At 40.0% G+C, this 26170-nt stretch overlaps 1 protein-coding gene across 1 annotated transcript; it reads right to left on the reverse strand.

Annotated features, from left to right (window-relative positions):
* Window positions 1–2776: 2776 nt before the first annotated feature.
* LOC137277452 (uncharacterized) lies at window positions 2777–24044 on the reverse strand. Its single transcript, XM_067809184.1, has 5 exons — window positions 23985–24044; window positions 23695–23824; window positions 10789–10927; window positions 7327–7547; window positions 2777–3006 (listed from the first exon to the last, which is right to left on the reverse strand). The coding sequence occupies exons 1-5, from the start codon at window positions 24042–24044 to the stop codon at window positions 2777–2779; spliced, it is 780 nt and encodes a 259-aa protein (XP_067665285.1).
* Between the last annotated feature and the right edge of the window lie 2126 nt (window positions 24045–26170).

Genomic DNA, 26170 nt, shown 5'->3' on the forward strand with positions numbered 1-26170 from the left:
TCAGTAAAGAAAATATTGTAGAAATGGTTGTGCCTTATGTTAAGAATAAACTTTTTCACACAAATACAAATTTCTTTTTGACTTCCAGAACATATTCGACATTCATTTGCTCAATTGTCTGTATTCAGTTGTCTATATTCAATTGTCTATATTCTACCGTGCAAACGAAAGCACAGATTGGTGATGTTCATTTGAAAACACTGACTGCAAATTGATAATTATTTAAACTGTGTTCATCGGCAGAGAAACGAAATATGACCACCCGAACTCGTCACACCAAACGTACTGTGCTTGGATGTTGAATTGGTACAACTGTCTTTATCTCAAAGCCCTAACTGCATGTTTAAAATGGATGAAAATATACTGATCTGAAAGGTTAGAGACACGTCTTTATTGTTGTAGACCATGAAAACAGTGAGAGAGATCACATATCCCCTATAGCATGAGATTACAAGAACTTTGGACGTAAGCTACGAGCAGTGGCCCGGCTTTTGGAAAGATGCAGACAGATACAGAGGTGGGTACGATGTGCTTCCAGATACAAATTATTCGTTACAGCTACCAACTGACATAACGTGAATAATGTTACATTAACTCACTAAATTCCACATTACCTGGGACACATGGTGGATGGCACCATACCTTCCTTTGCTTAAGACATAAGCCACTGTTTTCGTATATATATATATGGGATTGAACCTTAATCAGGAATGATTATTACCGGATTGTAATCATGTCAAGCCTTGATAGTCTTCTTCCAGAATCCTACAACCTCTCAAAGAGTGTAAACTGAACAGATTGTTGTTTTAATGTTTTATTCAATGGATCAGTTGTCAGTATTTACATATGATAAAGTTTAAACCAAAAGTCATATTTTATCACTGTGTTAGGAACTACTATAGGACAAGTAGAACTGGCTGTAGATGTAATAGTGGCCGGGATATTCTGGTTTGATAACAGCTAACAAAACCAGTTTTGTAATAAATCTGTTCTCGGCCAAAGCAACATACTGAAAAGGAAATAGTTGTTTACGTGTATGACTGTTTCATAAAAATGGAGAAACGTCTTTGAGTAAAGTAGACTGTGCGATGTATTTAACATCGTCACCACACTGCATGTTTATTCTCTGGTTACAACACATAGCTTTGACATATATACTGAAATCTACATGAAAGCATGCATAGGTTACACTGCAGACGGAACATTTCAATTCAGATTGTATGATAATAAAACAATAAAGAGCCAGAGACAACTAACCGAACAATCGTTTTACACGTGTTTGCTTCCTAATCTCCCTGACAGGGAAGAAGTACAATCTCCATTTTATTCCTTTGTTAATCAAGTTTGAGGGGAAAGAAAAATAATGCGGATCTCAGACATATAATACTTTCCCAGGTCAATTAGCTGATGGAAAACCATAAACATAATCGGAAAGAACCGCGACCAGCGCCTAAAGTAAGACTTCCAAGGGATGCAACTCTGCAAAGCTAAATTTCTCATGAGCGAGCTTCCTCGTGCTTTCGACACAGTTGAGGAGAACGTAGATTACAGCCCACTTGAACCGAGATGTTTGTAAAGGAATTAATCTCATTTAATAATTGTCTATGTTAGTAACAGAAGAAATTTTAAAAAAAATATACTTTTTGCGGCCATGTCATGAATACGGGTACACTTACTGTCCGTTTATACTTACCATATGTGTGTGTGTGTGTGTGTGTGTGTGTGTGTGTGTGTGTGTGTGTGTGTGTGTGTGTGATCGAGCGGTGTTTTATAAAACTACAATCAATCACTCTGTGTGATCGATACACATGAAAACCAATTAATAAAAAAGCCGAAGTATGATTTTGAAATCGATGCATCGGAAATGCGGTCAGACGTCTGACTAGACGTACGCGTCGAGCGCCTCGCGTGACTCAGTGTGTCAAAGTTGACAGGGTACGGATGTCATTTGTAGGATTTCTTCACGCTTGGCTTCATTTGCGGTTGTTTTTGCTTTAGGTTCTGTTTGGGTTTACCTTTCCTGAGTAAAGTACAGTTTCCAGTACCTCTTTGGATGGAGTTCCACCCGGAATGAGCAGCCACGATAAAAGGCTCTATCTTTTTTATCATTCAGGATGCGCGTTTGTAATTGTTTGTAATTGTTCAATGTAATGTCAGTGTAAAGTACAACAACGGCGATTCGCAAATAATCGAGACGACCAGACAATCCGGTGACTTTAACCGGTCTCCACAATAGGTATATTATGAATTACAGGTACCAGTCAGCGAGGCTGACCACTCGGTTGTAGCTTCTAACGGCAAGCATGGGCTGCTGAATTCTAACCAGGATCTTCACCGGGGTGAATTCTACGATGTAAGGTGAATTCTAAGACAATTTACTCAAGGGGCAAAGCGCTGACAAAACTTTTTCATAGGATAGAATACATTTTCCGTAGTACGTCACACTGTAATGACGTCATTATCGTCTGCACCTTCGTAATCACATGTGCCGTTGGTAACCAAAGTCATGACACATGTCAGTTGTCACTGCCTCCTGTACATCAGTACAACTAACTCAGTCCCAGTGTGCGGTTGCTCCACTCAGGAATAATCTGTTGTTTATAAGTTGTAGTCGCTTACGGTATACATGGGGGCAGAGTGAACTGTATTCAGTAAATAATATACCAGCTACCGTGTCTTTTGAGAATACCGTCCTTTGTCTGTTGTATTTATACCTTCAGATATTGCCATAAAAAGGCTACGTGTTACACTCACGTGCTACACCTACACGAGGTCACTACTGTTTCACCCACGTGTGTTGTCCATTAGAACTGGTCACCTGACTTTGACAGTCGTATGCATAACATTGTCTTGAACGTCTATCATACACCGCCATTATGCAATCGTTAGTGAGCTCACACAGCCAGACACATGCTGTTTCTGTAGTTACCGGAAATGACGTAAGAGCTGTTCCGGTAGGCGTGACGTCTTCCATCTTATTGTATAGGTAATCCCTGCTTGCTGGTGCTACAAAAAAACATATAATCAGTGATACATGTGGTACACCGGAAATAGGGAATCATTCGGTATTCTCACACCCATACCCAGATTCTCATGGTAAGACACCCGAAATCTCATCTGTCTGTTGAAATGTATTCGTGCTACTGTCTGAAAAAGCACTATCTACGTACATTGTACTTTAATCTACGAAATGTAAGAATCATTTAAGTGGAAAAATACTTTCATCCACGCACACTTACACGCACGCACGTATATACGTTAATGTAAGAATCACCTGCATACAGTTGATACTTTCATCTAGGCACACGCACGTATATACGTAAATGTAAGAATCACCTGCACACAGTTGATACTTTCATCTAGGCACACGCACGTATTTACGTAAATGTAAGAATCACCTGCATATAGTTGATACTTTCATCTAGGCACACGCACGTATATACGTAAATGTAAGAATCACCTGCACACAGTTGATACTTTCATCTAGGCACACGCACGTATTTACGTAAATGTAAGAATCACCTGCACATAGTTGATGCTTTCATCTAGGCACACGCACGTATTTACGTAAATGTAAGAATCACCTGCATATAGTTGATACTTTCATCTAGGCACACGCACGTATATACGTAAATGTAAGAATCACCTGCATACAGTTGATACTTTCATCTAGGCACACGCACGTATATACGTAAATGTAAGAATCACCTGCACACAGTTGATACTTTCATCTAGGCACACGCACGTATATACGTTAATGTAAGAATCACCTGCATACAGTTGATACTTTCATCTAGGCACACGCACGTATATACGTAAATGTAAGAATCACCTGCATACAGTTGATACTTTCATCTAGGCACACGCACGTATATACGTAAATGTAAGAATCACCTGCATATAGTTGATACTTTCATCTAGGCACATGCACGTATATACGTAAATGTAAGAATCACCTGCATATAGTTGATACTTTCATCTAGGCACATGCACGTATTTACGTAAATGTAAGAATCACCTGCATATAGTTGATACTTTCATCTAGGCACACGCACGTATATACGTAAATGTAAGAATCACCTGCACATAGTTGATACTTTCATCTAGGCACACGCACGTATATACGTAAATGTAAGAATCACCTGCATACAGTTGATACTTTCATCTAGGCACACGCACGTATATACGTAAATGTAAGAATCACCTGCATACAGTTGATACTTTCATCTAGGCACACGCACGTATATACGTAAATGTAAGAATCACCTGCATACAGTTGATACTTTCATCTAGGCACATGCACGTATATACGTAAATGTAAGAATCACCTGCATACAGTTGATACTTTCATCTAGGCACATGCACGTATATACGTAAATGTAAGAATCACCTGCATACAGTTGATACTTTCATCTAGGCACACGCACGTATATACGTAAATGTAAGAATCACCTGCATACAGTTGATACTTTCATCTAGGCACACGCACGTATATACGTAAATGTAAGAATCACCTGCATACAGTTGATACTTTCATCTAGGCACACGCACGTATATACGTAAATGTAAGAATCACCTGCATATAGTTGATACTTTCATCTAGGCACACGCACGTATATACGTAAATGTAAGAATCACCTACACACAGTTGATACTTTCATCTAGGCACACGCACGTATATACGTAAATGTAAGAATCACCTGCATACAGTTGATACTTTCATCTAGGCACATGCACGTATATACGTAAATGTAAGAATCACCTGCATACAGTTGATACTTTCATCTAGGCACATGCACGTATATACGTAAATGTAAGAATCACCTGCATACAGTTGATACTTTCATCTAGGCACACGCACGTATATACGTAAATGTAAGAATCACCTGCATACAGTTGATACTTTCATCTAGGCACACGCACGTATATACGTAAATGTAAGAATCACCGGCATACAGTTGATACTTTCATCTAGGCACACGCACGTATATACGTAAATGTAAGAATCACCTGCATACAGTTGATACTTTCATCTAGGCACACGCACGTATATACGTAAATGTAAGAATCACCTGCACACAGTTGATACTTTCATCTAGGCACACGCACGTATATACGTAAATGTAAGAATCACCTGCATACAGTTGATACTTTCATCTAGGCACATGCACGTATATACGTAAATGTAAGAATCACCTGCATACAGTTGATACTTTCATCTAGGCACACGCACGTATATACGTAAATGTAAGAATCACCTGCACACAGTTGATACTTTCATCTAGGCACATGCACGTATATACGTAAATGTAAGAATCACCTGCATACAGTTGATACTTTCATCTAGGCACACGCACGTATATACGTAAATGTAAGAATCACCTGCATACAGTTGATACTTTCATCTAGGCACACGCACGTATATACGTAAATGTAAGAATCACCTGCATACAGTTGATACTTTCATCTAGGCACACGCACGTATATACGTAAATGTAAGAATCACCTGCACACAGTTGATACTTTCATCTAGGCACACGCACGTATATACGTAAATGTAAGAATCACCTGCACACAGTTGATACTTTCATCTAGGCACACGCACGTATATACGTAAATGTAAGAATCACCTGGATACAGTTGATACTTTCATCTAGGCACATGCACGTATATACGTAAATGTAAGAATCACCTGCATACAGTTGATACTTTCATCTAGGCACACGCACGTATATACGTAAATGTAAGAATCACCTGCACACAGTTGATACTTTCATCTAGGCACATGCACGTATATACGTAAATGTAAGAATCACCTGCATACAGTTGATACTTTCATCTAGGCACACGCACGTATATACGTAAATGTAAGAATCACCTGCATACAGTTGATACTTTCATCTAGGCACACGCACGTATATACGTAAATGTAAGAATCACCTGCACACAGTTGATACTTTCATCTAGGCACACGCACGTATATACGTAAATGTAAGAATCACCTGCACACAGTTGATACTTTCATCTAGGCACACGCACGTATATACGTAAATGTAAGAATCACCTGCATACAGTTGATACTTTCATCTAGGCACATGCACGTATATACGTAAATGTAAGAATCACCTACGTTCGTGAGAGTGCTCCTACGTAGATGATGTTACATGTACGTATGTGGTATTATAATCCACCTTTCAGACTTTCCTCTTTCATTGAAATTATTTTCAGGCGAGTGGGTGTCTGTGTTTACGTTTAGTCCGTACTCAGCAACAACGAGCCCTCTTCAAATCAGCGGATTATCCTTATACTAACTACCCTGTGATTTTCAACTCTCTTTAACTGTAAGAACATACATGTCCTATAGCTAGTTGGTAATGGTAACATGTGCTAAATTTTGGAGGATTACACTCAGAAAGTGACAAATGTACTGATTCTAGTACTTATGTTGGGTTGCGTCCCATACAAAATTCGAAACGGCGCTCTCCGAGTCAGGTACCTAATCTCAAGCACACAAAGCCAGCCGTTTACCCCGCAACAGGTACTGCGGCTTCCAAAACCAGATGTAACTCAACCCCCGAAAAAATATCAGAATTTATACTTTACTGAAGAAGCGCAGTCCCAGATATACCATGTGTTATGTTTGACTATACATTTGTTAACGCTGTACACTGACCAATACACGTGTTTTGTTAAAAAAACTCTTTAAAAAAATGTGCGTGATCTTCACTTTTTTATTTACGATTAAAAATATTTAGGAGATTTATAGGAGTCAGCCAGTGTTGATATAATATTATTGAATGTTTTGAGAGTGCATCACCATTTGCACTTCCTTATAACCATAGTTATTTGGAATGTAGTCGCTTTTGAAAGATGATTGGTGTATGGCATGTAATTTGCATGCATACGATTTTCATTTTGCAACAAAAGACCAGAAACAAACACTAACAAATGAGTGATGGAAGATGAGTGTCAAAATTAATGTTCTAAGTGATTTCTCGACCTTCTCCCAAAAACGTCTAAATCACGGATGGGACCTCATGCACGTGTATGGGGCTACTGCGTTGTGTACGTGCATATCATGCGTTGTGTTTAGGGGTGATAATAGAGGGAAATGGTGGCGCGTTCATGAGATGTCTGTCCTTGAAACGTCTGTTAACGTTTACACTTCCTGTCCAGACTGAAAGTTCAGGTTCCCCTTATTATCATTAAGAGTATATATTACTATGCACCGGAAGTACTTCGGTTGCAGTTTTCTCTCATTGTGGATAGTTAAAATGTGATGTCGCTCCAGCTAAGCCACGTCTTTCTCCAATTTCTCCAACTCACCTTCTTCACACAGCACACCAAATCTGGTACCACAGTTCTTAGTGAGCCACGCCCCCGGCACGGAACCTGATCCTCTCATCGCAACACACAGCTCTCTGTCGAGGTTGTTAGGTTCTGCAGTGGAACTTACAAACCAGTTCTTCCAACACAGGGGCGAGTTATCTGCCCACCGGAAGTCGCCCGTCTTGTAGTCGAGTCCGATCCAGTATTCGCTTTCCGGTCTGGAAGTATAACAATAATGAAAAAGGTCGCTATAGTTTCTCTCCTAGTCTGTATAACTATACAACCCGTAATACATCCAGCATTAATGGATTGCCTGGATTAAGGACATTTTTGACAAAATTGGAATGAGCTATATTTGGGCTACACAGGCATGTCCAAATCAAAACCATCTTTAAGCCATTGTAGTAAACAGACTGAAATACATCAATATACAGACCTGGATTTCAAAAACAGAAAAATCTTCTAAAGGCGTTTTGTATAATATCCTTCAAAATTCTGAATTCAAATATGAAGCCTATCTGAATTTATGACATCATAATAATCGGAAGGCGTTACTTAATTCCACACCTTCAAATCATTATCTTCCAATTGAAACCGGACAGTGGATTAAAACCCCCAGGAATGAAAGATTATGTACTCCCTGTAATACCAATATTGGAGATGAATTTCACTTTTTGTTTATCTGCTCTACTTTGATCCAAGAAAGAAAAGACTATATGAACAGATATGTCTGTGGAAACCCAAATATGTACAAAGTGAACCAGCTTTTTCGCTCAAACAAACTAGAAACAATCAGCAAAGTAACAATATTCTCTCATTATAAGCAATGCCACTACAAAATATAACCGATAACACATGAGTGTAAAATTGTTTATTAACTGGTTACATGTATGTACATACGGCCCATGCCTCCAATCAAGCGATATGTATATATGACCATCTTATGTTTTATAAATGTATCTATTTAATACATTGTGATATAATCTTGTACCTCTTATGCCGCACACTGCGGCAGGAGTGAAAATAAAGTTCAGTTCACATGTCATGGACAGCCTGAGAAGAATTCCTGCCAACAACTATGATCTTGTCAGTTTTGATAAAACCAGTGAATTAATATCATTTAATGTTCTTTCCATTTTGACAGCAATGGGTTTGGCAAGATTCAGGCAAAGCACTCTAAATATGTGGATCTTGAAATGTCTCGCTTGCATCCCAAGTACATTGTCGTTAGGCTCCCGGTGTTTTTGGTGTGGTACCTCCAGATCAGGAGAGTGCCCGGGTTCTCTCCCAGGGAGCACAGCCTTTCTCACGCTCTGGGTAATGTAGAAGGCTGCAGTGCAGGGGAGCCTTCATATTCTCCGGAAAGTTCTTTGTGGGTTCGACTAGGCAGCGTTTCCTGGGAGAAGTCCCATTCGCTTTCTTGCATGTGTGTAGATGAGGCTTGGCCCTCAGCTGATGATGACCCTTACCAGCCTGACTGTGCCAGGATCACCCGAACCCTCTCTGATGCATTTCTATCTCAATCTGTAAAACACAATAATGATAATAATGCCTAATAAAATTTGAAGTAGAAACTTATGATGAGTAAACGATGCCGAGTTTCTGATTAGTATATGGATATTCTAACTGTAACAGGTCTTACAAAGACTGTTACATTAAGTGTCACCGCGTAAGGATATATTGTCTTAATATTTACAAAAATATAGACCGTCAAGGAATAAGAATAAACCGTATTCACTTTACTTTGAAAAAATAAGTGATTGAGTTTTATAAGGTCACATTGGTATCATTTCAGCCACACTGTCCTGTGTCTTGACCATGATCTGCAGTTAAACAATTGTAAATAACCTATTTCAAACTGAAACATATGTCAACGAAGAACAGTACAGTGACTGGCTTATCACAGACCATAGAATTTAATCTAGATTGTAACTGTAACATATATCATCATATTTAACAATATGTGGGAGTCATATCCCCGACAGCTGAAGAAAGATCACTGAATTAAGACTTAAAGACTTGAAAGAGATTGTTTATAGTACAAAATAGCACTGAACGAATCTGAAACTCTGAAATGTCCGGCGGCCATTGATTATACTTGAGGTCAATAACGCCTGGACATCACGTGATATACATACTGTTTTAGTTGTTACATTGAGATATATCCTCATGGTGAATGTTCTCTACCCGCCAGTCAAACTCTGTCACATATCAGGAAATAGCATTTTCAAATGGAAATCGTGACACATACTATTGTTATGACAACATCCTTCACACCAAGAGTACATCTTGAACGATTATTAATCCACGAATTCTGGTAAATGAATATCATATTCTTTTGTTAGTAACTTCCGGTAGATAGTGCCGACCTTGGTAACAAAAAGATCTCTCATGTCGTTGCAATCGATTTTCTGATGTAGCCCTGAGAAACAGTATGTTCGTTCAATATTTCTCAGGTGAGACTCTGACGACAACGTACACCCAAATGGGTACAATTGATCTCACATCGATCACTCATAATTAGATGTTAAATCCTTTATTAGTTATTTGTTATCGAACTACAAGAATAGCGTCTCTGGTTTGGCACGGATAATACATGCTCTAACGAGGAAACATTCAGTAATATCAATTAAATAATATTCTGATTCCGAAGGATAACTCTGTCTGAATAAACAGCTTGTTTATTACAGGGAAATGGATAGTCATGAAAAGTTTGTTCCCTTCCAAATGGGTCACTGGTCCCACACGTGTGACCAACACGACTCACACCCTTGTGCAAAACGTATATAAGGATATGGTCATTTGTAATGCTAAATCGTTTTTGAATAATGTTAGATTATGTACTGTATGTTATGCTTTTTAAAACTGCTAATTTTATTGTTGTAAACTTTAAAGTAAAGTATATTTTTTAAGTTCTTTGTGTGACAATATTCGACAATAGAAATAACTGTCCCGATGAATGCTGTAATGAAACTGACATTTTACAACATGGTTCTTGTCCAGCTACTTTTGTGGTGAACATTTTAGCATTAACCGTACCGTTGTAAAACACTGTTGTGGAACCAGATGTTGGGATACGATGGCATGCACGTGTCAACCAAGTCAGTGAGCCTGACCACCCGTTAGACGCCTTTGCCGAAGACCAATTCTAACACGTGAAATACAACCGTAGAGCTAAGGCTGTTTTAAACAAGGGCATCATGGTGGATAGCTGACCTGATATTGCCACTTTTAATTTTCAGCCGTGTATCACTTGAAATACTGTGTGGTAATGACATGTCTCATATGAGTTTCATGCAGCGGATTGAGGTACCGGTTAGATCAGGTTCAAAATGGTCTTCAGAAACCCATGTTTGTTAAACGGGATCTGATCTGTGATTTCGAAAAATACATGTTGTCAAACGCGACAATCTGGACAAACATGTAAACGGAAAAGAGGCAAAGCTGGTGGAAACTCACGATGGTCCAAGGGCTGCCAAAGCGAGGTTCTGAGAATATGGTGACGTCAAAACCGGAAGTCTCATGCCCTGAGACTGGCAGAAGGCAACAGCTTCGTCATATTTGAGAGTTCCGGGAAATTCTGTTATCGCCAAGCCACCTGAAAATTCAATGTGTCAGTTTAATGAGCAAATTAATGAATATGGTCTCATAAGGGTTTCTGTAATAGTTCAGCAATGTCACAGCGTGGGACACCAGAAGTGGGAATCTCACTGTGCACATTAGAGGAAGGAAGCCATGGTTTAAGTGTAACGAACGAACGCTTCAGCTTTGAGGTTACCACATCTGCACCCCCTTGATGAATTCAATAAAATGCACCATGCTATTCATCTCTTTCATATGTCACCACCAGGGAAGGATCCCAGATTTTACAGAAAGGGAGTGGACATGAATAATCATGACATAAAACGGTTAGGTGTAAATTCTCCTCAAGGGGAGGCCACATGCACTAGGCTGTTGTGTTTGGGCATGTGAATCAAACGTGGTGCTGGTTGTTTCAGCACCCATCTTTTCTTCTGGTCTTGAAAATGTTCCAAACTCTGCGAATTTTGAATCACTTACATCATTGCAGGTTCCAAAATGTCGCTTTAAGGGCCCATTATGCACAAAAACACGTCCATTTACAACATAGTTTAAATACCTCAGCATGTTTAAGTCTATGCATGATTATCACATTTTATGGTGTCCCCCTACCTTATATTTGTATTCACTTTAGCGGTATGTGATGCATAGAGTCTAAACATAAAGGTGTGTGTGTGTGTGTGTGTGTGTGTGTGTGTGTGTGTGTGTGTGTGTGTGTGTTTACAAATTCTTTTCTTTCGTTGATCTTCTTGCCTTTGTTGTTGAGAATTTCCAAAAGGAGTGAAATACTTTCAACCTGTCGCTATGGAAAACATACACGCCGAGGTAGAAAACAACAATTCCAAGCAACTTGAATCGGTTTGTGTGATGATTGCCGACAGAACCCTTGTGTTTGTGTGAACATGAATTGAGTAACAATTATGAAAGAACCCAGTGTACTAAACGTACAATATATTCCGCCACCTTAAGTGTAGAGCACACTGTACTGGAAAAGGACACATTTGCACAAACAAACACACACACACACACACGTGTATATGTAGTCTATAGCACACACACACGTGTGTGTGTGTACGTGCGCGCGCATTTGCTACTTCCCTACACATTGTTCGATTTCCGATCCGGGTGATCATTTCTTTATGTTTGTACTCTTTGCATCACATACCGCTAAAATCAATGCTAATTATGACCACTGCAAGAAGCCGTTTCGCTGTAATGAGCTTGGATTGTAAACACAACATAGCTTGATCACAGCGTCATGGTATATGTTTTCAGTTACACTAGTGAGTGAGTGAGTGAGTGAGTTACGATTTAACGTCACATCGGCAATATTACAGCCATATCGTGACGAGAACAAGTAATTATAAAAGTACAAATAAATTAATAGCACATACATTGTAAAACCCTGTCAACGAAGGACAGTAAAACTAACTAGAATATCACAGCGTAGAATCTAAAACTAGTAAATAGACCTAAAACAATGCATCTATACAGGACAGTACAATATAAAAATGAGCTATAGGTTGCCAACAACTGAAGGTAGATCACCATACTAAGGACCATGGGGACTTACAGTACATTTGCTTCCTGCAAGGACCCCAGTTGGATTTACATCATCCCTTCAGATGTTAGCAATTGAGACAAATCTAGCCCTAAAGTAAAAACACACTTATTCTACGATTAAAAAGCTGGAAAACTGAAATTTACTCCAAATGTTTGAGGACTTACGTACCCTTTTAAGAGGACAATTGTTTTACGGTACTTCAACCCCCGTTGAGGGTACAGCCACTAGCGATTTGAGTTACTAATTTAATCTTCCAATTTTAAAATATTTATCTATTTACAATTCAGTTAACAATCTAACTCATTTAAAATGCAATAATTAAATGAGGGCTAATATTTTTAAAAATATCCTTCATAGTTTGTGAATTAAAATACTGATCCCTTGTGATGGAATACTCAACACAGTCAAGCAAGATATGCTTGACTGTGATTCTTTCATCACAAGGGATGCAGAAGGGAGGATCCTCACCTTTCAAAAGATATTCATGAGTATATCTCGTATCGCCAATACGACATCGCCGCAAAATGACCTCATCAAATCTGGACTGACAACCCAAGTGGGTATAACCAATATAAGGCTTTATTGCATGTAATTTATTTACACCCACCTGGGTGTCCCACTTCTTTTGCATCAGATCACGAACATACGATCGAATTCTAGCCTTATAATCAGAGTATGGAATAAAAAGTGGAGTCACAGCTTTGTTGAGTGCTGCTTTGGCAGCAAGATCAGCCATTGCGTTGCCAGAAATGCCTACATGGCTTGGTAACCAACAGAAGACGATGTCGTATTGGCCAGTAGCAAGATTATTATACAATTCAATTATTTCTATTAAAAGTGGATGTTTACATGACAGGTTTTTAATTGCCTGAAGGCAAGAAAGAGAATCGGAATAGATAATATACTGTTTATGTGTAGGATGTTTTTCAGTATATTTAAGAGCCGTTAATATAGCGTTTGCTTCTGCTGTGTAAATAGAAATGTTATCTGGTAATCTGAAAGATATTGTTCTGGATCCAATGACAGTGGCACAAGCCACAGCGCCACCATCCTTGGACCCATCTGTAAATAAAGATTTGTGTGTATTATAGTTACTTTTTAATTGATGATATTCTTGTTTATATTGTAATTCATTTGTTTCTGATTTTCTAAACTTTGTCAGTGTTAGGTCAACTTGTGGCCTCACTAATTGCCAAGGAGGAGAAGAAAGAAGACGGGAATGAGATATATTCTCCATCTCAATCCCAGCAGCAGAAATATATTTTTGGATTCTTATCCCAAGAGGAGGAACAAGTGAAGTTTTAGTATTATACAAATCCTCATACAGAGGATTAAAAACGCAGTTGTGAGCAGGATTGGATTCATTTGAATATAACTTTGTAATATATTGTAAAGACAATTTGATACGGCGAAGTTTCAAAGACGGCTCATCGGCCTCAACGTAAAGACTGTCAATGGGAGATGTTCTGAAAGATCCAATACATAGCCTCAGACCTTGGTGATGTACAGAATCTAATAGCTTTAGGTTGCTTTTGCAGGCTCCACCATACACAATGGAACCGTAGTCAAGTTTTGATCGAACCAGAGATCTATATAAGTGAAGGAGGGTACTTTGGTCCCCTCCCCACTTTGAATTACAAACAACTTTTAACAAATCAAGCGCCTTCAGGCATTTGGCTTTGAGGTACTTAATATGAGGCAGAAAGGTCAGATGTGAGTCAAAGATGAGACCAAGAAATTTAGCCTCCTTCACAACTTTGATGGGCGTGCCATTTAATGATAATTCGGGGTCTTTATGGGGTTTGTATTTCCTACAAAAATGGATACAATTAGTTTTAGTTTTAGAAAATTTAAACCCGTTTTCCAGACACCATTTATGAATTTTGTTTAGACACAATTGTAACTGTCTCTCAATAGTTCGCATATTTTTACCACGGCAAGAAATATTAAAATCATCCACAAATAATGATCCATCAATTGAATCGCTTAAAACCTTTGAAAGACTATTTATTGTAATACTAAATAGAGTGACCGACAAAATACTGCCTTGTGGAACACCCTGATCTTGATTATAATGAGCAGACAGGGTTGAACTACGCGAAATTGCCTGTCGGTTAAAAACTGAGATACAAAGAGAGGCAAACGACCTCTCAAACCAAAATCATGTAAATCCTGTAAAATGCCATGCTTCCACGTAGTATCGTAGGCTTTCTCAAGATAAAAAAATATAGATACTGCGTGTTGTTTGGTAATAATAACATTTTTGACGAAGGATTCTAAACGCACTAAATGATCAATAGTACTTCGATTCTTCCGAAAACCACATTGAATATTGATCTTGAGGTTATTGGTTTCCAGATACCAAATTAATCTGTTATTTACCATTCGCTCCATGGTTTTACAGACGCAGCTGGTTAAAGATATCGGTCTGTAATTTGATGGATCCATGTGATCCCGGCCAGGTTTTGGTATTGGCACAACAATGGCATTACGCCACGAAGGAGGAAAAATTCCAGACATCCATATTTTGTCAAATATATCTAAAAGTGTGACCAGACATGGTTCAGGTAAGTGTTTTAATAGTTGGTAATGAATATTGTCATCACCCGCTGCAGTGTCACGGGCTTGATCAAGAGCAGTATGTAGCTCATGTAACGAAAACACTTCATTATAGTCCTCACCATTAGTGGAATTGAAATTAACTTTTGTCTTTTCCAGTTGTTTTTGGTAACTCTGAAATTCAGGGACATAATTTGCCGAAGAGGAATTTTTTGCAAGAGTTTCGCCAATTTTATTTGCAATGTCCGCTTTGTTAGTGACTAATTTGTCACCATCTTTAAGATGGTGAACAGCGGATTTTGAACCTTTGCCTTTTATTCGCTGAACCATGTTCCACACCTTAGACATAGGTGTACGTGAATTAATTTTTGAAACATAGTTCCTCCAAGATTGGCGCTTGTTTTGCTTATACGTGCGTCGTGCCTTCGCACTAGTGATTTTAACATTGTTGAAGTTATGAACAGTAGGATGTCTGCGAAAATATTTTTCTGCTTTCTTCCTACGTTTTCTTGCCTGTTTGCATTCGTCAGTAAACCATGGTTTACGAATATGAGGAGTTGCAGAGGACTTAGGAATGGTTTCATCAGCAATTTCATTCAGTTGTGTTGAGAACATCAGGATGGGATCTGGTACATTACTGAAGTGATCAGGTGTTAATTTTTCAACGCATAATTGTTCATATACAGGCCAATTTGCCTTAGCGAAATTCCACCGCGATGAAGGTGGATTGTCATCTGGTGTTATAAATTCCAGGAGAGTAGGGAAGTGATCGCTTCCACAAAGGTCATCATGTACAGACCATTCAAATTCGGTGTAAACATACGCATCTGTGAGGGACAGATCAAGTGAAGAATAGGTTCCGGTAGCAGGGTGTAAATAGGTGCTGGATTAGTAATTAAACACACATAAATTATTATCAGAAATAAAATCTTCAATGACCTTGCCTTTATTGTTTGCACTTGTACTGCCCCATAGAGGGTTGTGCCCATTTAAATCGCCCATGATGATACAAGGCTCCGGTAGCTGATCATACAGAGTGAAGATCAGATTGTCTTAGAGAAGATGGTGGTGGAATGTATAAAGAGCACAGTGTAAGTGTAATATGCAAAGTCAGTCGAATAGCAACGGCTTGAAGATTAGTATTTAGATGAACAGCACTATGGGTGATATTCTGTGTTACTAATATACTAGAACCTCCAGTCGCTTTATCTCCTGGAGGAGAAAATGAATGGTAACTCATGTACTGCCTTAAATCAAATGAATCGGTATGCTTAAGATAGGTCTCTTGTAGACAGAATGCCGAAGGTTTAAAATCCTGGACTAACAACTGTATCTCATTAAAATTCTTTCTAAGTCCTCTGCAATTCCATTGGACTATATTAGACGAATGATTCATGGAGGTTCAGTGGGTGATCTCTCACGTGAGCGTGATGACGCAGAACTCCTCACAGAACTCTGTGATAATGGAGTTACATCCATGTCCATAGCACTGTAGGTGTTGTGGACAGGTACCTCGGATGAAACGGGATTCCTGGGAGATTGGTTTCTATTTAACTTTTTTCTACTACTTTTTGTGCTTTTTCCACTGGATTGTTGGTCCACGACTGGTTGCGTCTGACTTTCAGCCTGAGCAGTAGAAGATGAAGTCGATGTTTGGCTATCAACCATGATGACAGGTGGTATTACTACAGGTTGTTCCGAATTGATCCAAGTCAAGTCCGTCTGACATGAAACAGACGAAGTTGGAGCCGCCTGAGAAACAGCATTAGCATATGTGAGTGTGGACTGAGATGTGGATTGAGAGCCTAGTTGAGAAGTCAATAGCTTCCTGGCTTCTCCAAAAGTAATGTTGTTCTCACATTTTAGTTTTAAGATTTTTGATTCGGTTTGCCAAACAGGGCAGGATTTGGATGAGGCCATATGTTGGCCACCACAATTTGTACAGTGCAATGCTTGTTGACAGTCGGTGTAATCATGATTATCGCCACAGCGTTGACAAGCTACGGAGCGAGTACAAGTCTTTGATCCGTGGCCAAACTTCTGACATTTAAAGCATCGGAGTGGAGTGGGGATATACACCTCCACTCCGATGTTGACATAACCAGCTTTGATAGAGTGTGGTAATGAAGATCTGGCAAACGTAAACAAGTACGTATTTGTTGGTCCTATTGTTGAATCTTCCTTCCTCCGAGTAAAACATTTAACAGAAGACACTCCTCCTTGTTGTTTAATTCATCAGTTATTTCCTGCTCCGACATACCAGATAAGGAACGGGTCCGGTCACGTACTATGCCTCGGCAGGAGTTGAGTGTCCTGTGTTCAGAAACAATCACCGGAATATTGGCAAATTTAGTGATGGATAACAGATTGAGGGATTGTTGTTTCCTCACACATTCTATCAGTAAAGAGCCAGAGCGCAGCCGGGTGACATTCTTCACCTCGCCACAATGTCCATGAATAGCCTTAGAAATGGCAAAGGGGTTCAGTTTAATTGGTAAGTGGTCTTCAGGTTCTATCACGATGAATCGAGCCCAGCTGCAGGAGTCAAAATCTGGAATACTCTCGTCAGAAGAAACTGATTCTAGATGCCTGCGTTTTGAACCAGTGTGATTATGAGCCATGGTGACATATATATAAATTCAACAACCCTGCTCCCCACCCACCATGGAGTGTCAACAGGGACGGTGTCTAACTGCATCGGATTTCCAGCATGCAAACACCAGGGATACAGGGTTGCTATACTCCAGCAAATATGACTTGAATAGCAATACTTGTTTACTAAAACGATTGCCAGGCTGATTCTACCCATAACAACTATTTAGAAACAGAGAGTATTCAGCGGTCAACATCGCCAGATTGGCCCATGAGCCACCGCCTTCTGGCATAGGACTCCATGCAAACGGATAGTTTATAAGTTCAAATACAAAAACAGTCAGTTTCAGAAAAATGCACAATAAGATGCAATAGGTGCATTAATAATGTTGTCCATGCGCAGGGCATGGCGTGACCAGCCGATTGATAGAACCGGGCCAGTTCTACCACCCGTCTAGGTGAAGTTAGGGCCAAAGTGCTGTGTTGGGCAATAGGAACACAGTTGCAGGCTCCTATTGCCCTCAACCACCAGGATCCCCTCCTCCACCGACACAGGGCTGCAACCCACGGCAAACGGGTTGGTGGACCAAATATACCCCGGGTCCACAACGGGGGTGTTGGCGAGCTGTTGGCGTTACCCAGCACCCACCACGAGGAGGTGGCTCGCCATGGGTGCCTTCAGTTACACTACAAACATTGAACAACAAATGTAAGTTTTAACATACAATGCAAAGTAAATAGGTAGAAGTACTTATACCGGTACCGATGCACGTGTTTTCTGCTCATGATCAGAAGGAAGCTTAAGTTAGGGTTAGGGTTACTAGGTATAGGGTTAGGCCCCTGTATAGAACAACGGGAAGTACATAAAACAATGATACCGGGATGAGTAAAGTGCTCCAAACAAATATCCCTATACCGTGTTTGTATACCGAACGAACGCCGAATTCTTACTGCACACGTTTCTTCGAGTAGACATCATCTTATTACGTTTTTCTGTTGCATTACTGCAAGTGCAACTCATTGTCTCATATTCCGCAAGTGCTTTGCCGATGATCAAGAAAGGGTTGCTGTTGGCGTTGACGTCTTGTGTTCACAGTTAGGATTTTGCGAACGACATGCAATGGATCGGCATATTTGTGGATTTATCAAGGTTCCACTGGTTGGTCGTTTAATGCTGTACTCACCAATGGTCTAGCTATGTTGGGGCGACCTGTAAATAATCGAGTCTGGACCAGAAATCAACAACATGGCTATTGAACTAGGCTACTGGGATACGATGACATGTATCAACCAAATCATTGAGCATGATCAATCGATACCGTTAGAGGCCTCTTACGACAAATCTGGGGTGCCAAAGACGATTTCTAATTTGGATCTTCAAAGTTTCCATGTGTTCATATTCGTACATAATGGCCCGAATATGTGGCAGAGTAGATTACTGTAAAACAATCTGTAGTTGAATTACTTTGTTTCTGGTAACTCTGTTTCTGGTACGACTGAAAAGAGGGCGGTGGTGTGGAAGTGACTACATTGAACTATTTTGAGGGAAGTTGATATGTCAGTGTTAGCCCAAGGCATAAGAATTTAAGAGTCATCATAACTCCCTGGTGTGATGAGATGGAGTTATGGGCATGTTTTAGGACGCGCACACGCACATCTCAAACCGGCATCTGCCCAGACATAACACAGACGCATAAACACAGTGAGTCACTGACATCCAAACCATTACACTACATACACAAGTTACATCTACGTACGCAAGTGATCCAGGGAAGTTAATTATACAGAGCACAAACTAAAATGACACTCGGCATTTTAAAAACAGAGACAAATCATGATTAAGTGTTGAAACAAACAGATCTATAGTTCCTGGTATTGATGTTTCGCCACGTATATGTACAGAAAGGGACGGAATGACTGGAAGCACCTGCACAGACTTCACAGAGGGTCATGGAGGAAGAAGCCGTTATTCCTCTGACGCATGAACATACGACCATTCATGCAGAAAAGATGTCAGCTGTGATTCAATATTTACCATCACCTAGGTCACAAAATAATCCGGTAAACAGTTGCCATGTACAACCGTGAAGATCTGTCCTGAAATTGATCAAGAGTCAGTCTCGCCGACTTGGTTGACACATGTCCACGTATCCCAGTTCCATAGATCAATTCTCATGCTGTTGATTTCTTGATTATCTAAACTCTATTATTTACAGACCGCCGTATGGAATACTCAAATCTGATAAACAACGTTAAGTAACAAACAAATGATGTACCACGCCATGAGTGTTCGTTAATTCTTTTCAGTAGTATATAGGGAGCGAGTGAGTTTTGCGCTGATTTTAGCAATATTCCAGCAATGTCAAGGCAAAGGACATCAGGAGTGGGTTTCACACATTGTACCCATGTGGGGAATCGAACCCGGGTCTTCTGCGTGACGAACCAACGATCAAACCACAAGGCCACCCGGCTACCCTGTAATCCTTTATAAGGCTTCATCCTCTATAAGCCTTCAGCCCTTATAGGGCTTCATCCTTTATAAGCCTTCAACCTTTATAAGGCTTCAGACTTTATAAGGCCTCAGACTGTATCACCTTTCAGCCTTTGTAAGAAGGTAACCTTTGTAGCCTTTCGTCCTTCGTAACCCGAAACATGTTAGTCTTTACAACCATTTATATTTTGTCACCAGATGGAACCGTTGTTGTGTGGAATAGGCTCTGGACATTAACTCAAACAATAAGAGCTGGTCCAGTGTGCCTGGTCGTATCTTAAAGGAGAAACAGGACTGAAACGCAACGTTAAATAAACGCGAAACACCCAGAAGAAATAAACTGTACAGCTGTGACAATATCTTGAGTATTTATTTGTTTCAGAAGTAGACCTTTCGTTTTTAGTCACAACAATAACAAGATATCTGTATGTTGCAATCTTCCCGATCGTGTTTGTTGAAAGGTAAATATTTGTTTGCCTTTTGCACAAAACACAACAGTTAATGTACAGTAACCTTTGGTTATAACGAACTAAAAAAAACCCACTAATTTTTATTCGTTCTTAGCGTAGTTCGCAGACCCAAGAAGATCCGGGTTAGAACTGATCTTTAGCAACGCATGCTTGTCTGAAGAGGTGACTGACGGGGTCGAGTGGTCAGGCTAGCTAACTTGGTTGAGACACGTCATCATATCCCAGTTGTGTAGAATTATGATCATGATGTTGGTCACTGGTCTGCCCAGACTCGATTATTTACAGACCACCGCCATATAGCTGGAATATTGCTGTGCGCGACGTAAACTAAGCTAACTCACTCGCTATTAGCATTCCGACTGAAGTATACACTAAATGAGCGGAAACAGACTTATAACCCGTTATATCCGTCAATTCGTCTTAAGCGATTTCGTTACACAAGTAATTACTGAGTAATGGCAATATCTATTCAAGAAAGAAATATACTTACTTGTCTGCGGTATTTGAAACATGTAGTACAGTATCAGTAACCATTCATGTGAAGCCATGTCTCGTCATTAAAGAATATCTCTTCTTAAACAAAAAGTCAATTCTGTTGCGCACGATGGAACAGGACACTTCAGCTGCCTACAGTGAACACAGGGCTGCTCCCGTGGTTTCTTGGGAACTCAGTTACTTCAGGTTGTTTGCTTCAGAAACGGTGGGTTCTTTGACGTGATTCTGTAATTTTCATCGGAGACTTTGCAGCGTTCTAATGTTTCCTGAACTGTTGTGGGTACCTTCAAGGGTTCGGGTGGTTCATGAACTGTACCGGGTACTTTGTAGGGTTAGGGTGCTTCCTAAACTGTACCGAGAACCTTGTCGGAGATCGGCGGCTTCCTGACCTGTATACGGCATAGAGTGGTTCAGGTGTTTCCCATGCCGCATAGCAAACTTTGAAGCAGTTCAGATTTCTCCTAAGCTGTACCGGAAACCCTGAATTGGTCCACGTGTTTCCTAAAACCGGAAGGCTTCAAGTAGTTCAGGGTTTTCCTAAGTCAAACCAGGAACCCTGAAGTGATTTACGTGTTTCCTAAAACAGGTAACCTTGACGTGGGCGCAGGTGTTTTCTGTGTCGTACCAGAAACCTGCATATAGTATAGTGGATCAGTATTCCAGGTGCCAAGTATCTTGCAATGTTTCTCACAGATCGTATCAGTTATTTTGCAAAGGAAGGTGATCTGTATCCTCTCCAGAAGTTGTTAACAGTATATCAGACTAAAACACTTTCACACTAACGAATCATTGGGTTGTGTTGTTATCCGAATAATGCTTCAACGAATCGATTGTATGATCCCCTGCTGTTGTCCTAAGTTGTAAAGTCAACCGCTTGGAGTACCCGCAACAATACACTCATTCCAAACTGTATCTTAAGGCTACACAGAATTAATATTGGTTTGATTTTCCACGGGACGCAGATGAACTGCGTATGTCTGAAGGCAAAGAGATGTTCTGACGTTAACGCTTGTTTTTCTTTTATTGACTGTTATTGAATTGTTCATACGTCGAACTGAGTGAATGATGACGCCGGAGAGTTCTTCTATAGATTGCCGATATCTCTCATCGCACTTTAACATAAATAATACCGCATTCAGTATTGACTTCAGAGATCCATCCATACTCACTTTTCTCTTGTAGAGCTAATGTGTGGTCTGTTTGTTCCATTTACATATTGATTAAATTTTAGTTTGTTTCGCATTTTCTAACAACGGCGAAGTCGATGTTCACACCAGTAGAACGTTCACAGTCATGACTGTGTTAGAATATGTAGCTATTTTTGTTTAAAAGTTTGAACAGAGTTTATCGACCTTCATTCATATGGTTTTGGAATATAGTATTTTGTCCTGAACTTTCTGCACTATGGGTTAAAGCTACACTCCCCAGCTAATTTACACAATATTCAATATGGAATTTGCTGTTTGACCATAAACTTCAAGTGACGGTAGATAGCTTCATGGATTCAAACTCACCCATGCTGCTAGGCCGGTAAAGCATGGTGGCTTGTAACAGTCATATCGTTAGACTTGCGAGTGACAGTCAGATATTACTGATGTGTGCAAGATATAGGCCTCCCGGTAGAACGTGTCATGATGGGAAATACCCTTTTAGTGAGTTTGCTTATTTTCCAATATCCCTGGTAAACTGCCAGTGCCAGGTGACTTCAACATACATGTTGATAATAGTCATCTCCCAGATACAGAATGTTTGTGTGTATTCCTTCCTCACATGGACTCGTTCACCATGTCTGTGTTCCAACACATATTCGTGGACATACTCATTCATCGTCACAAGACACAAGAAAATCAATTTAAAGATCACTGGCATCGACCAGTCAGTTCAATCCGATCATTTCACAACCCTTGTTAGATCAAGCTTTTCTACACCCAGAGGACCAAGACAGGAACTATCATTCCGTAAATGAGACCTGTCATCCTGTTTTGAAGTCAGCTCTTTCTGACGTAGTGCTGAATTATGTGCCTGTCGTTACTATTGTGAAGTCATTGATGACCTTCTTCCTATATCGAAACGTATTGTAGCAGTTCACTCGAAAGAGCCTTGGTACAATGACAAAATTAGGGCCGCAAAACAGTATCGACGACAGATAGAGAGGCGGATAAGATCGTCTGATCTGGTTGTCTTCAGAGATGCATTCTGTTCAGCGCAATGCTGTCAATGCCCTTGTATACGAAGCAAAGAAAACCTTCTACGATGATGCAATTTAAAAATCTAATGACCGAAAGGATCTTAATGGACTATGTGACAAACTTTTGTTCAAGAAGCATTCAAAGCCTCTGCCAAACTATGACTCTATATTGAAATGGTAAATACATTCTCCAAGTATTTCACTGAAAAGGTTGAAGTCCTTTGATCCAGTCTGGAAAGTGGAACTGCGAGACCTGTCACCCCCATCTCCAATTAATCATCCATCACTGTCCTCATTTTGCCAGATTCGCAATAATGAAATCAAGAAACTTATACCTCTTTGTCCAAACAAATCTTGTTTCCTGGATCCGTTGCCTACGTGGGTCCTCAATGACTGTTTGGATGAGATTGTTCCTGTGATGACTCACATTGATACGACAGCTTTGCTTCGTTGGAGCCCGTGTAATCTGTCATCTGGATTGCTGCAACTCCCTTCTTCTCGGGCTGCCAAAACGTCTCATCTTTAAACTTTACAAACTCCAGAATTCTGCCGCAAGACTAATCAAAAGAACCGGAAGATGAGAATATATCACCCCAATCCTGAAAGATCTCCACTGGCCAAAAAGTAGAGAACCGAATCAAGTTTAAATTGCTGACATTCCATGATATCAACCGTGATGCTCCCCATGCATTTCTGAACTCATCCAAGAATACAAACCTGAGAGGACTCTACGTTCCTGTAACCAATGTCTTTTGAAACTGCCATCAGCTCATACATCATATGACGAGAGACGTTTGGAAATATCAGTCTCTAAGATATGGAACTCCCTCTGATTTGCAGTGGAAGTACAAAATAAAACAAATTCTAAAGTAACCCATATTTTATTTTCCCACAATTATTGTTTCATACATATAATGAACTAATGAACTAATGAACTAATCTCACCAAAGTTCAATTATGACAGAAATCTAACATCCAACACACAGATCCCACTACACTTCTAACATTCTAACACACTAACATTAACCTCCTTTCCGTAATATCACGAAATACTTTTATATAACGGAAACATGCATTAGATTCACGTACAGTGGCGTATCCGCGAAGCGTTGTGTGTTCGTGCTCACAACACATAGTCCGAGAACAAAACTAAACATCCAAAACGCAACTGTTGTGTAACCACCACTGAGAACACGTGCATCTGGTGTTCGCGGTGGAAATGTTTCGTATTCCATGAACTGTTCTTCAGTCCACCCTCCCACTTGAAATAAGAAGTGCCCCTGAGTTTGAATCATCCAAATCACTACTGAAAACCCATTTGTTTAAAGTCTGCTACTGTTAGAGTGAGTGTATTGCCAGGAATTGCTCACAAGCGCTTTTAAGCTGTTGATTATACTGGAAACAAGCGCTATACACGTGCATATTTATTATTTACAGATTGAGATAGAAATGCAGCAGAGAGGGTTTGGGTGATCCTGGCACAGTCAGGCTGGTCAAGCTCATCATCAGCGCAGGGCCCTAGCCCCTTCTACACGCAGCCCAGACAGCGAATGGGACTTCTCCCAGGAAACACCGCCTAGTCGAACCCACCAAGAACTTTCTGGAGAATATGGAGGCTCCCCAACACTGCAGCCTTCTGCATTACCCAGATTGTCAGAAGGACTGTGCTACCGGTGGAGAACCCGGGCACTCTCCTGATCTGCGCCAAGAGTTCAGGAGGTACCAAAACCAAGGGCACCGAGAACAATGATGAACCTGACAACAGTGTACTTGGGATGCAAGCCATACATTTCAAAGGCGAGGTCCGCATATTTATCATGCTTTTCCTGAATCTTGCCAATCACATTCCTGTCAAAAGGGACAGATAATTTAATGATATAAATAATTTCATCGGCCATATCAAAAAGGACAAGATCAGGTTTCATTGCAGGAATTCGTCACAGGCTGTATTATTAAGTCTAGATTTCCTCAGATTCTCCATTCCCCATGTCACTGGAGCTCTTTTTCAATTTAAATGGTTTATTTTGTTGCTATGAAAATTATTTACATTCAGAGGCTAAGCGTCAGTCTAAGTGTTTCTTCCCCTGGCGAATGTTCGTCATAATAATTGACAAAACCAGTCTTGTGCGTTTCTCGTCATTAAGACTGTATTTTTTAAACAATAACTGGGAATATGTTTGGTCAACAGATCCTCAGTCAGTCCTCAGAATAACCAGTCTTGCATTGACCTATGCATACACAATCGTAACCCAAAGATGAACCGATAATGAAAACTATAAACAGCCTCGCGTAATTCTGCATAACATGTCACAATTTAATTCTGGAAACCAAATTGCCCAGAAACTACTGGAAGTGTGGCTAGTTTCAGACAAAGGACAAAATTCAACATGACATTATCATGATTTCATGCTAAAGAAGAAAAACAATCTTTTCGAAACTCAAAATGTACACTACCTCGCCATTTACTCCTCAAAACTCATCTTTTGCTTGTTGCAAATGAATGAAAGTATTTTTGTAAGTATCATGACACAAAATTTAACTCATTTTGACATAGTTCGGCTAATATAATGCGTTACGTACATATCTCGCCGATGGGCGAATATATACTCACACGCAAAATTAACTTAAGTCAAGTAAAAAGCAGATATTTTTGTAATTTTCAATACTAAAGACAATAAATGCAAAGAAAGTCAGTCAGACCACCAAAATGAGTGACCAAGAATGATGACGTCATTAAGTTTTCGAAAGGCACGGGGATTGACAAGAACGGATCTCGCTGGTGTTGATGGGTAATGTGCCGATCTTGTTGATGGGTTGTGACCATTGGACGACCGCCCCGATGAAAGTCATCTGTGGTCTTTATCGATGCTGGAGACAGTAAACCGTGGGTTTTTTACATCGAC

The sequence above is a fragment of the Haliotis asinina genome, chromosome 1 (genome assembly GCF_037392515.1).
Source record: "Haliotis asinina isolate JCU_RB_2024 chromosome 1, JCU_Hal_asi_v2, whole genome shotgun sequence".
In the NCBI taxonomy this organism is placed as follows: domain Eukaryota; kingdom Metazoa; phylum Mollusca; class Gastropoda; order Lepetellida; family Haliotidae; genus Haliotis; species Haliotis asinina.

Excerpts from the sequence above, each read along its gene's own strand:
- LOC137277452 (XM_067809184.1), bottom strand. The coding sequence starts at position 24,044 with ATGTATGAGCTGATGGCAGTTTCAAAAGACATTGGTTACAGGAACGTA. Across the intron at positions 10,928-23,694 it reads AGCAAAGCTGTCGTATCAAT|GTGGCTTGGCGATAACAGAA; the intron begins GTGAGTCATCAC and ends TTGAATTTTCAG. Across the intron at positions 7,548-10,788 it reads TTGGCAGCCCTTGGACCATC|ACCGGAAAGCGAATACTGGA; the intron begins GTGAGTTTCCAC and ends TTATACTTCCAG.